General features: G+C 40.8%; 1 protein-coding gene across 1 annotated transcript in view; it reads left to right on the top strand.

Moving 5' to 3' along the window:
* SEMA5A (semaphorin 5A) overlaps positions 1-551 on the top strand; it is a gene marked incomplete at its 3' end in the record, with an annotated part of 473,237 nt that extends 472,686 nt beyond the window's left edge. The window contains exon 22 of the mRNA XM_082836606.1: positions 432-551. Coding sequence (XP_082692732.1) covers positions 432-551 — 120 coding nt within the window. The remainder of the gene's footprint in view (positions 1-431) is intronic.
* Between the last annotated feature and the right edge of the window lie 12,937 nt (positions 552-13,488).

The raw sequence follows: 13,488 nt of genomic DNA on the forward strand, positions 1-13,488 counted from the left end.
ACAGTACTGTACAGTAAAGTACACAAAAGCACAACCACTTGTAGAGGATGCACACATGTGACAATGTACGCCAGACACGTGAACTAACTTATGTGATTGGACACGGGAATGCATGTTTGCATCTTTGAAAGTTCGCAACTTGAAGGTTCGTATGTAGGGACTTACTGTATTAAATACTACAGTACTACACGATCAGAGGTTGGTTGTATCCAGGATGCAGCACTGAGGGTACAGGGGAACCTCAGATATGGAGGAACCACGGATCTGGAGGGAAGACTATAAGTTATACTCTGGTTTTCCACTTCGAGGAGGGTCAGTGCCCCTAACACTCACATTGTTCAAGGGTCAACTGTAATTGTCTCCTAACTATATTCTCTTTCTGAAATACTACTTACTGAATATTTCTAAATCTTCTATTTCATTTTTTACAGGCATTTAACAAGAACAACTTGATCTTAGAGGAAAGAAACAAATACTTTAACCCACATCTCACTGGGAAGACCTATTCTAATGCCTACTTTACAGATCTCAATAACTATGATGAGTACTAAGAGTTCTTCTATTTTTGGCTTCCTGTAACTGCCCCAGTTCCTCAAGGCCTGTGCTCCATGACTGCCCATGTCTCCAAGACTTCAGAGATGGAGTTTGGGTACATCTCAAGTGCATTTCAAGCCACTAGTGTCCCATTGCTGCCAAAAAGACACATTCTTAAAAGCAACAAAAATCTAATCGTGAAAATCTGGTCTACAATTCTTGATCATTGTTTAATGAGCCATGGTGTGCAGGGTTTTTTTAATTGTGTTCAGTCCATTTTTCTAGCAAGTCAGTTGTTTTCTTGAGCTTTTTCATAACTGTACCACCCACAATGGAAGGGGTCTTTAGAAATGTGAACATCTTCTTGACCTTGAGCGTAAATCTTCATGATGTTTTAATTCAAGAAATTAGGCACTTTATATGAGAGCCTCCCCACCTCCGCACCGTTTATAGTATTGATAAAATGAAGAATCTGAATGTGGCCATACAGTGACTCACCATGGATCTCCATCTTCTCAATCTGAATGATACTGTGTGTGTTTGGACTTGGAATGCTTCTTGCCTGAGGTCACCCAGGGATTCAACCTGGCTTATATCTGCAAAGGTGATGGTATGAGGTGTGAGATGCTCTACCCTTGGTCTTGCTGCCATTACTGTATGGTCCCTGGGGTAGGTGAGTGTAAAGAGCAGAGGTACAGACACGATGAAGGGGGAACGTGTTCTACATGCTGTCGTGAAGCTCGCCTTATTCTGACTTGTGGATTTCATGGCATTTCAGGGAGCTCCTTGTCGCACATCGGCCTGGTAGCCCACCTGTCTGGTCCACAGTAACATCCTAAAGAACCACTCTGTAAAATAACCATTTGTTTAGCATTTGGATAACAGACTCTACACCTCCCCTCTCTCTGCAAAGAAAAATCTTGAACATTCATGATACTGATGAAGAAAGTATTGAAAGGACTGAAATATAATTGAAGACAACTTTTTTTATTTTCCTTGTTACAGAAAGTATTGAAAAACCTGACATTTAATGAAAAGCAAATTTTTTATTTTCTGTCTCCCTGATAGAACTAATGTATGGCCATCAGCCCCTACCAAGAGCATTAATGATGTGTAAAGCTGGCTTTCTGCAGCTTGTTGTTGTACATATTGAAGTGCTCCCCAAGTACCAAGCTGTCATTTGCTTCCTCTAGTTCAGGTGAGGAGATGTTCAGCTCTGGTGCCTCTTGTTTTTGATCTCAGTGCTGCTTTGCCATCCATCCACTCCCACTTCTCCCGGCATGGGGGCAGCAGCATTTCAAGAAGTACCTTGAGAAGTCAGGGTGTTGTCAAGTAAGGATTTTAATGGTTCCATGGTTCTGAGCTTCGATCATTCATAAGCGTTTCAGGATGTTATGATACTATCCAGAGGGGTCCCCAGGAGAAAAAAAAAAAAAAACAGGGTAGATTACTCGCAAAAAACTGATGTATAACATATGGCAGTTGGTTGAATAATTATTGAAAGTAAGAACAAGATTGAAATGATTCATTTTATGCCTCTGGGTGTCATGATAAAGGCCTGGGTGGACATAAAGACATGTTCTTATTGATAAATGAAACTTCAGATCTGGGAAAACTTACAGTGTGGGCATTGAGGGACACAGACTTTTAGCCTACACAGGTTGGTTAGGTTTTCACCCTATCCAATTTAAAGATATAAAAAAATCCTATGTTTAGTAATGAATGTTGATGAGTTCAAAATATTCTTATATGCCCAAATTTTCAGAAACGGCTCTACTAAAATTAAAATCTAAATTGCAGTTGGGCTCTGGGAGGTCTGATAGATTTCAAATGAATGATTTTCCGGGTCTTTCCAGTGGGAAGTTCATGCTACATCTCCCGTATTCCTTGTATGCTGTATGAGATTGCTCTGTTTCTACGCAAAGTCCACACTTAGGAAGTGAAATTTAGCCAGATAGTTTTCTAATTTTCCTTGGGTTGGATTTTCATTGGATGCTTCAACCTGTCTCAACACTTTCCTATAAGAAAAATGTCCTCATTTGTGTAGCGTATTTTAGCCGGTTTTTTAATTCCTCCCCCGCAATATTTTCAAAGCTTAAAAGTTCATTCTCTTTCCCCTAGGAAAGAGGATACTGATATTTCAAAGAAGTATCACTGGACTTGATGGGAAATGCTTCCCAAATGACATCAAAGTTGGTCTTTAATCAATCTTGTGCAATGACTAGGGAAACCACCCTTCCCTACAACGGAATTTTCATGTTGTTGATTACATAAATCTTTACAATTATCACTGCAAAGAAATTCACTCATTTTTGTTCCCTGACACTCTATTCAAAAGAAAATTGTTCTCCTCTCTCTCTCTCGTCCTCCTTCCCTCCCTCCATCCTGCCTTCTTACTTAACAGGATATCAGTTTGTTTAGTTTTAGCTATAATCCAAGTATTTTAAGAATCTATGGAATAACTTTTGTTTTCCCATCAGTGTAGAGCTGTTACTTATGTGTTTATGCTTCCCCTCCGTAGCCCTCATCAAGTCGCCATGTGATGGGCTTTCACATTGGTACCTACCACTTCTGCTGGAACCTTCATAAAGCACCTCTTCCTTAGGCTGGGATGGTTGGGATTCCTGCCAGCACTTGTCACCTTTTAAATTACTGTGTGATTTCTTCATTCTCTTTATCTTTTCCCTCCCTCCCTTCTTTCCTTCCTTCCTTCCTTCCTTTCGTCTGGTACAAGCGGTACAGATAGAGACTAATATTTTTAAATTGCATCTCTCTGAGCCTAACATCAAATGACATTAATCACAGTTTAATTTCTAGGGTTATTTCTGGGTACAATTGAAGTTTGGCTGGTTTTCATTAGGAAACTGGCTTTAATCTCACATTTAAATTCTTTGGAAGTGATTCCCCGTGCTCAGTGCTTTCTCTAGGCTAGACTAGTCACTGTTAATATCAACCCTGCAGTGCCACAGAGTCCCTGCTCGCTGCATAGCGGGTGGCCTTCCCCAAATAGCTCTGAAGATGATGGCTTTGATGACACTGAGGACTTTGTCACCCTGAATGAGATGGACTCCTGTGAATTCTGAGGTGCTCTGGGGGGCACAGGATCAGCCTCTGTTGCGTGAAGACCCAGCATCCCCAGACTTGGGTGTTTCCTTACCCAGTTGTCTGACTCGCTTTAGGCATGTTTCTGTGCTGCTGTCCCTGGAAGCTTATGGGAGGTTCTGAACTTCCCTGCTCCTTCAGAGACATTTCACTAAGCCTATAGATTCTGACTAGAATCAGCATTAATACTGGGAAAAAAGAGGGTTCCCTGTGTGTGTCAAGGGTGGGCAGATATTTTAAAGGAACTGAGAGGAATAAAGGGCGAGTGGACGTGAGGGCCCCCTGCCGTGAAGAAGCCTCTATCCCCAGGAGGGTTCAGCCCATGGGAACGGCGTGAGCCACGGGTCTGGCCCCATTGACTCACCAGTGATGCAAAGAGAAAGGAAGTGAATGTGGGAGAAGGTGACCTTGAAAAGAAGGGTACCTGGTCCCTCCCAGCCGAGTGTCCTGGACATTCCCAGGTGGAGACCCACGATCCGCTTGCGCAGTCCTGTGGGCTGATCCCTGGATCTTGCGGGATCAACTGCCCAGAGTGCAGGCGAAGGTGCCTCTATTTCCTTATTTATTTGCAAAAGGGTGAAATTAATGAGAATCAAAGCCTGTGTGGTGAGAGTTCCCACTGGAGACTTTGGTAGAGTTCATGAGTCAGATGCCTTTCAAGTTACGGACAAAGTCTCAGCAGGGGAATCCCAGGGGCTACCTGAAGGGATGCTGTTTGTGTAACCACAGATCAGAGGAGATTTTATTAAAAAATATATCAGGTCTGCGTTCAGCTAGTCATTTTGTATAAACACGTCCTTAATGCACATTGGAGGTGCAGCCTCCTTAGTGTCTGAATTTACAAATATCCCAGTGCCCCTTTATGAGATTTCCCTAACTTTTAGAATCAATCATGTCCATTACCCCAACACTGTCAAACCACTTTCAGCATTGACTTAGCCCTGCGGGCATCAAATTTCCTTAGCCCCAGGGTGTCTTTTATATTTCAGTGGAGTTTTCTTATGTGTGGCATTTTGGGGTAACTATATTTAATTCTGTCTTTCTGTTTCAGAAAGTGACTCTGGAACATCTATCCAGAGGCAACAGGTAGGGTAGCAGTAGTGGATGCCAAGCACTGAGTCTGCTCTCCATGTGGCAGGGCTGTGCTTAAATCTCACAGCTCCAATAATCCTTGTCCGTGAAGGCAGGGAATTAAAACACTAACCTTAAATCTACTCATATGCAAACTCTCTGCTCTTATTTTTTAAGATGATGCAAATTGGAGTACACAGATCTCATTGGCCATGCCCAGCACATTTATTCCTTCTACTGTTTCTATCATTTCATGGTAATTTATGTTGGCTTGGTGATTCATGTTGACATGACATTACCAAAATTGATTACCTCTGATTACCTATCCTTAACTATTATCAGACACTAGAAAGCCATTCTGATCAATGGGTGTGAAGTGGGAGAACATTCATCTTGGCCTGAGAAATGTACAAAAGGGAATGCCAAATATTTCAAGTGTATTACCATGTAAGATAAAATATTTGGAGACCAGTGGCCATTGTGGAATTTATTTCTGCTGTTCTCTCCTATTGAAGTCATTAATATTAGTTGATTTAAAGATGTTTTGTAACTCTATAAATACAGAACCAATGCATTCTGGTTATCCATTTTGATAACCTGATAAAACACAAGAAAATATATTGCTTTCATCCTTGCTTATTTTCTCTTTTGGAAATTGAAAAGTAATGAACAAGACGTAAAGTTGGACCATTGGCAGGGATTTTTAAAATGACTATTCCATAATCTTTTTTACGGTTTTATGTTAAAGATGTGTTATAGTTATTTTTGTAGCAGATGGATCAAAGTGGGATTTTTTTAATGATCATATGTTGCATCATCAAAAATTTGGTACATGTTTCAGAAGCGTTAAGAATGGCGACCTGTTCTCTTTTGAAAATGTAAGTTCACATTGTAAAGGGTCTAAGAGCATTATCAAAACCAAAATCAGAGCCTGACATGAATGTACTGTTCCTAGTGAAAGGTGTCTCATATAGTATTTTCAAAAGACCGTATTAGTTTTGCCATAGAAAAGAAAAAAAGCTATCAAGCTTGTTTCCCATGATTCAGTACCAATTCTCATTCAGGCAAACATGTTTTACTTTGTTGCCATGATGACAGTAACTAGTGAAATATACTTTAAGACCAGAAGGGAGAAAAATTGAGATAGAAAACCACTCTATGGTATTTGTTAAACTAACGTGTTGGATGGGCAATAGAATTCATTCCACCCCTTGCATATCAGTCAGAAATCTGAGGCCAGCAGTTCAAACACGATCCTGTACTTTCTCAGATTTTTGGCAACTTAATGCCAAAAATGGCCCAAATATTATAGTTCAAAATGATCCCCATTTTAGATAAATACAAGCTGAAGAGCAAAATCTGGATTTCAGAAAATCCAAACTATCCTCTAACATGTCACTAAGAAAGAGCCTGATTAGTAAGTGCAGATGGTTTAATTTCCTATTAAAAGTTGCCAGTGCCTTGTTTAAGATAATGATTTATCATTTCATCTGGATATTATTGGTTGAAAGCAGAGGACTGATTGGCTATACTTTGAAGAAAATCATTCTTATATGCCTCTTTGAACTCAGGAATAGAAAATGAACAAGAAGCACATCATCGTCAGATGTGATTTCCACCCGCACTGCGGCTATGATGCCAGAATGGGTGCCACAATGTGTTCAGAATTTAGGTGAACCCAGCCTTCCAGAAACTGACATCACTTTAATTTTACATTTTCCAAAAAACACCTTAACGTTCGTTCTGTAGTAGGAATGTCAATAGGATGCCTATAGAAGTTAGAGGGTTTTGTTACTGTCTGTCTTCAGGCAAGTGTGTAGATACAGGAAAATTAGACATAGGCTGGTGATGACTGGCACAGATATGGTGAGTGGAATGAGAACCACCTAGAATATTGCCTGCTGTTTGTTTGAACTCAATGTCAAACTTGCTTCATAAGTTCACAAAGTTTTCATTCTTAGTCTGGGTTAAGAAAGTTAACAGTGTTTTCTCTGCTAAATTTGATTCCTTTTCCCCTGTACCATGACTGTTGGCCAAAATCAGACTTGAACTTCTGCACTTTGGGAGAAAGCACACTATGAACCTTCAACACAAGCACCTACATCCACCACCAAAATTCTACACTGTCTGCAAGGGAAGTGCACAAACTCGGTCCAACGTAGGATTCTTCAAAAGTGTGTAACTAAATTTGTGTGTTATGCCACTTGATGTGACTTTTGAAGATGTTATGAAATGTTAAATGCCTCATTCTGTGTTAATTTGCTGTTGCTGTTTTGTGATACAAAATAAACTTATTTGGGATTATTTCATTTTTTTTTTTTCATGGAACCTTTTCCTGAAGCCACCTTGACCCTTGGTAAACTTACAGAAAGTTACTGATCTTGAAATTAATTTTTAAAAGACCATATATATTAATCATAATGGAGCTTTCTTAGAATGAGGTAGCACTGTCTCCCCTTTATTGGAATGAGAAAAACAGAGCTTTGGTTGCACTGTTGGAATGCTTGTGGATTTCTGGGTATTCCTCCTCAGGACCAACGGGGGATGGGGGTTTTTCAGCCCTTACATTTGACTTTCAAGGTTTCACTAGAAACCTTGTTGTTAAAAATGTGTAATACCGATTTCCAGTGGTCTTCATTTTTTTCTGTTTATCAATTCACTGGTCTTAAATGCTCACTTGAGAGCTGTCCAGGTCTATATCTACAAAAGTTGTTTAATGACACCTGGTAGATACATTGTTTTCAAAATGAATTTAAGACACCATCTGAGGCAGTGCAGGCAGGGCGCCCATTGCCCGCTGCCCTGGATCAATGTCATAAGTTCAGGGAAGGGGCGGGCAGGTGTCTCCCAACCAGTCAGCAGAAACCAACTCTCACGGGCTCCCAGCCTCAACTCAGAGGAAAACAGGCATATTTTTGAGCTGGTATCCTCGAAGTGAAAGTGTCCTGCTCACTCCCTGCTCTTGGCGAGTTGCCAGGTTCTATAACCCAAACCTCTGCATCTTTTATGAATAATAAATTCATGAAGGATGATCCCGAGTATTGCCAACAGTCCCCCAAGCTTCCTTCCATACCAGCCCCCTCTTCATCTCTATCTGCCAACATTTGGGGGACAAAATAAGAGAATCCTGATTAGGTACAGTAAAAATTGTATTATATTTTTTGTACTTAAGCTTTATGTAAATAGTTTATCTCATTCCATTGTAAGTTAGCATTGAAATAAATTCCACCATTTAGGAAATAATTTAGTGGCATTTTTCCTTGAGTAGCCTCAGTGTTCCCTGTGTCCCCAGATGTGCTGGGCGCGATCACTACTTGAAGGAGAGCGTTTCATTGGACTGAGACTGCAGACGACCTCTGGGGAGAACCCCATAACACGCTCCTGTGTGATCAGATGCCACAGCCTCTTGTGTGGAGGCCAAGACAAGACCAGCCAGCTTTGTGATGATTCTATGACACCATGGACAACTTTTACAAGTATTTCCATGGACAATAAGAAGTGTGTGCCAAGGAAAATCGATCAGGTTTTTCATTTACAAGGAGTTGATAACCTGTTCCGTTGATGGTCGGTTTACTGTTATATTAAGCTCGCCTTCTCTACAGCACACCATATTCCATTCTTCCTTGCATAAAACAAGGTTTTTCTACAATGAACTGCTGACTATTAGCATGAACACAGCTAGAAGATGCCTGAAAGACGTATTTCAGTAGTATGATCCCATGAAATCTCCTTCTCTCTCTCCATATGTATATATATATGTGTATATATATATACACACACACATATATGTCTAATATATACTCACATTCATGTAACTATAAACATACATGTGTATAATTTCACATATATATAATTTCCAGTTAGCACAAAGCTGAAAGGCCCATTTAATATGGATACAAACCTTAACATAATAAAATAAAGCTATACAAAAATATAAACTAGCGAAGCATGTGATAATGATTAAACTACTTTTAACCCCAACTAATGAAATATTAATTTATAAAATCTGTCTTTACCCAGATGATCCAGGCTAACTACACATTAAAAGACTTCTCTGCTTTTGGAAGGTTGGATGTTCTTCAGCGCTAAAAGGGCAGAAGAATAATTTCCTACAGCTTTTGGGGGAGGTCTGTTTTTCCTGACAATCCAGGAGATTATTAGTTCTGGCTGCATATTAGGATTATCTGGGGACTTTGAAAAATATATATATCACCCAGACCCCATCTCAGACCAAAGCAGTTTGGATTCTGAGGATCTGTATTAGATGAAATATTAAAATCTTAAAGCATTCCATGAAGAACCTACATTTGACTGTTAGTTTAGAAAGTGAGTGGAATAAATGCGGTCCCACAATTCTCTTCCTTGTGATTTTTTTTCTGAATCTTTGTATTTACAGTGATGTACTCTAATATTTAGACATTCTCACCCAATGCTCATGTATCCATCTCCTCTTTTTAGTATCTACTTCATTCACTCTTAACAAATACAATTGAAATGTCATTTAAAATACCTTTCTGGACATATTTGAAATATACAATGTAAATTTCCATTTCAAGTTCCTCCTTGAGCCCAGCTTGTGAAGAATAGTAGGGATGATTGAATGTATTGACTGCACAACTGTAGGGCATTAATGTAAGAAGAAATTTTCCTTAAAATAGTATCTGAAACTATGTTTATTTTCTGGAATTACACTTGTTTATACTTGGTTTACTTCTTTAAAGCAGTTTGTTTATAAAATCAAACAGAAAGTGATGTCTGAAATGGCCTTTCTCTCATTAATCGTCTTGACATACATTTTCCTCTGGAGTATATGAAGCTCTCACCCCACCCCCGCGATCACAATCAGAACCAGATCTGAAAACAACAGGAACACATTTCATAAACATTTGGTAGTTCTGGGCAGTTCAGAGCTCCTTAGACGAGTTGCTAAAAGCGCAACAGAGGAAACAAAGTCAAAAAGTAATAACCCTTTGTGAAATGATCCCTCATTGAGTACACAGGAAGTGCAAAAGTTCATCTCTAGTTTCAAAAGCCATTATTAATATTTTGAAAATGAGTCTTACCATAAAACACAGAGAAAACTTTGCTGAACTATAACCCAAATCTCTGCATCTTTTATGAATAATAAATTCATATTATTTTTCAAATTCATATGATCCAAATGAATTCAAATCAAATTCATATGATTTTTCAATCTTAATGCATGTGCGCTCCACGATATTTGTCAGGTATTTGCCGTGGCCTTTGCCAGAGGGTGAACTGTTCGTCACAGTGGTGGTTTTGAAAGCAGCTCTGTTGCCCCTTTCCTGTTTGCCCATTTCTCTTCCCCTCTAACCTTAAAAGAACCTAATTATAAGAGTGAGATCACTAAGCAACTGAAACTAACTCTTGACTTACGATCTCCTGAATGCTCACCATGTCTTGTCTAACCTGTTGATACTTTTCCTAGATAAAAAGAAGTAAGATTAGCTCTCTACCCCCAGTAGGCCCCGCTAAGCAGTCCTGCAGGCAGATCACTTGGGCAGGATAACGTCTGAAGAAAGAGTCAGCCGGTCTGCACGCAGTGGAGATGCAGAACCCAACCTCCTGCCTCAATGATTCACTGAGATTCTCCCCCCACCCCACCCCATTTTTCCCTTTAAAAACCAACCTGGCTGAGCGGAATCTTCGGAGTTCGTCTCTGGACACAAGTCCACCAACTTCCCAGCGCCTTTCCTTTCTACTGATTAAAGCACCTTTCCTTTCTGCTGACACTTCCCTCTCAAATTATTGGCCAAACCTGGGTTTGATTACAGTTTCATGGCCCACCTTTCCTTAGAAAGCTGGGAGCAGTGAAGACAGCCACACTCAAGTGCTGTGCAGAGGTCTGTCCACAGGTCTCTTCCTCTTCAGTTGCTTCCGTCTTCCTCTCTCTCACCTCAGCACTGCTGTCACCTCCTTGTTCCTGCTACTAGATGCCTGAGACAGGCGCTCCCTGGTGGCCAGGCATCGCCCTTCCCTGAGAGAAGCATGGTTGGGGGAAGCAACATGGCGCCAGGACATTCCCATCACGAGGACAGATGGGCAGCCAGGACTAGACAGCCATCCAGTGGGAGGACTCAAGTGCACACACTCGCAGATCAGCACGGCAGCTGGAAAGTCCCCATTCTGAATCTAGGAGGTGCTCCTGTTTGCTGAAGAGACAAGGGAACACACACTCATCAAACTCGTACACAGGACAGCGGCAGGGGCTCCATTCTGAACTGGGAGAAACATTTTCCATGGGCTTCAAGTCATTCTAACCTAACTCTTTGTGACACATGCATTTTGTAAGACATAGATCCCACTTTAAAGCATCTGAAGCTTATGTAATTTGAGTGTCCTTGAAAGAAAAGGAATACAAAATTCACACGATGAAGTCAAGGATGAAAATTAATGTTCATTCAGATTTAGAAAAGAAATCTGTACAAACTTCAAATTTAAAACAATTATGACAGAAACTACATATGTAATAAATTGAAGAAAAATAACCGAGTACGTGTGTTAACTGCCGACAAAAACTATTCTACTGAGAGAATAGAAAATAATTATTAATCAAGGTGGATTACCTTGTTATGTGTAACCACAAGTAAAATTTTAGGATTTTTTCCAACATTTGGAACATTTCTACCAACTTCCCTTCAGGTACAAGCTAAGACAGTAGGATGACTACCTACGCAGACCAGCTTATGGCTCTGTGTTTCCAAATCTTTCTTCACTATGCACAGACTTGGGGGCTGTGCACTGCAGGACGGGCCCTCCAATGCCACATCTTTGTGTCAGCACATGGTGACATGACGGAGGGAGGTTGAGTGCTGCCATATCGACAACAAGACTCTGCAATAACATCACTTTACATGGAGGTGACTGCAAACCACGTGCACACTCTTCCTGAAGTCCAACTGAATGTAGTCCCCACCTCAGTTTCCCCACAAACCCCCCCAGAAATGCCCACAGCCACTCCAGTGCCCCCTACTAGAAGGGGAAATGTGATAAGGGGGTGGGGAATCAGGATGGAAAGAGGAAGGAGTCTTACATGCAGTTCAATTCTTTACCTGATCACATTTTAGAAAATCACTCATATTTTAGAAAATCACATGACATGTGCAAGTGAGGGAGAATGTGCTCCATTCTCTCCATGATACTCCATCTCTGGACCACTAGGCACAAGGTCTGTGCTGGAAAAATGGGAAAACAGAGTTGGCTAAGACAGCTGTGCCTTTGGATCCCTGATGACAGGGAGGCTGTGTTGGGCTGGGTTCAAACTGTCCTTGTGGCTGCGACCTTGGGGCTATTCTCTTCTCTGCGCCTCGGCGTCTCATCTGTAAATGGAGACAAGAGCCTCGATCCACCTTGTTTTATGGCACTTCATAGCTACCGTGTTTTTTACAAACTGAAGGTTTGTGGCAACCCTGCATGGAGCAAGTCTCTTGGCACCATTTTTCCAATAGCATTTGCTCACTTGGTGCATCTGTGTCACATTTTGGTAATTCTCACAAATTTTCAAAATTTCCACCAGCAAACCATTATAATTCACTGAAAGCTCAGATGATAGTTAGCATTTTTTAGCAATAAAGTACTTTTTAATAAAGCTATGTATTTTTTTAGACATAATGCTATCACACACTTAATAGACTACACTATAGTATAAACATAGCTTTTATATGCACTGAGACACCAAAAACTTCGTAAGACTGGCTTTATTGGGATATTCACTTGATTGTAATGGTCTGGAATCTAATCCACGTCTCAGAGGTCTCCTGTATTGAAAAGTCCTTTTTTTTTTTTTTTTTGCGGTACGCAGGCCTCTCACTGCTGTGGCCTCTCCCGTTGGGGAGCACAGGCTCCGGACGCACAGGCTCAGCGACCATGGCTCACGGGCCCAGCCGCTCCACGGCATGTGGGATCTTCCCAGACCGGGGCACGAACCCGTGTCCCCTGCATCGGCAGGCGGACTCTAAACCACTGCGGAACCAGGGAAGCCTGAAAGGTCCTTTTGATGATTCATCGAGTTAACACAAACAAGCACGTAGCAAAAGGCCTTGCCGCATACAAAGCGTTGAACAAACATGTCATTACTATTATTGCTTTCATTGTAAATGGAAGGATAATGTGAATAATATTTGAACGAGTGGTACTTTATTGAACACTCCTTGGGGCAACTAGGATGTTGTACAGTGAAAAAGAAAAAAAAACCCCCAAAACTCCACAGCATTTGAAGAGGGGAAATGTGCTTTCAGGCCAAGTGATTATCAGAAGAGAGACGTGACCGTTGCAGGGAAACAAAGAATCTGGCTGGTCAGATGGACATTTAGGGATTGCTCAAGGGTCAACGAAACACAGGCAAGTAATGATTATCCATGGTAGAGGTGCCAACAGGAAGGGAACATTTAGATTCTCGATTGCTCTGTTCTGTGGATATAGAACAACCTGTATCCTCTCTTCACGGTGTAATGAAAGGACTTGCTCAGACACGTGGTATTCTTACAGCTCTTGGAAAGGAGGCTTTCTGTACTTCTAAGGCGATATTCTCATGATTAGTATGTATTATGTAAACAAAGAGTGTGAGGTACTTTAATTTTTTCAAGAATTATGGAAAAGATAGATGTTTTGTGGTCAGTAGTCAAGGTTGCTAGTTACCTTGGGCTCCTTGACCTTGAAATAACCAGAGAAAGTAACAAGTTTTTAAAAGACAGGTGGTTTTGAATATTTTAGCTGTCTCTAGTCTATTTTTCTTTTGTCAAGAGAAATGATGATGGGAAG

This window comes from Leucopleurus acutus, assembly GCF_964270905.1.
Source record: "Leucopleurus acutus genome assembly, chromosome: 3".
Classification (NCBI taxonomy): domain Eukaryota; kingdom Metazoa; phylum Chordata; class Mammalia; order Artiodactyla; family Delphinidae; genus Leucopleurus; species Leucopleurus acutus.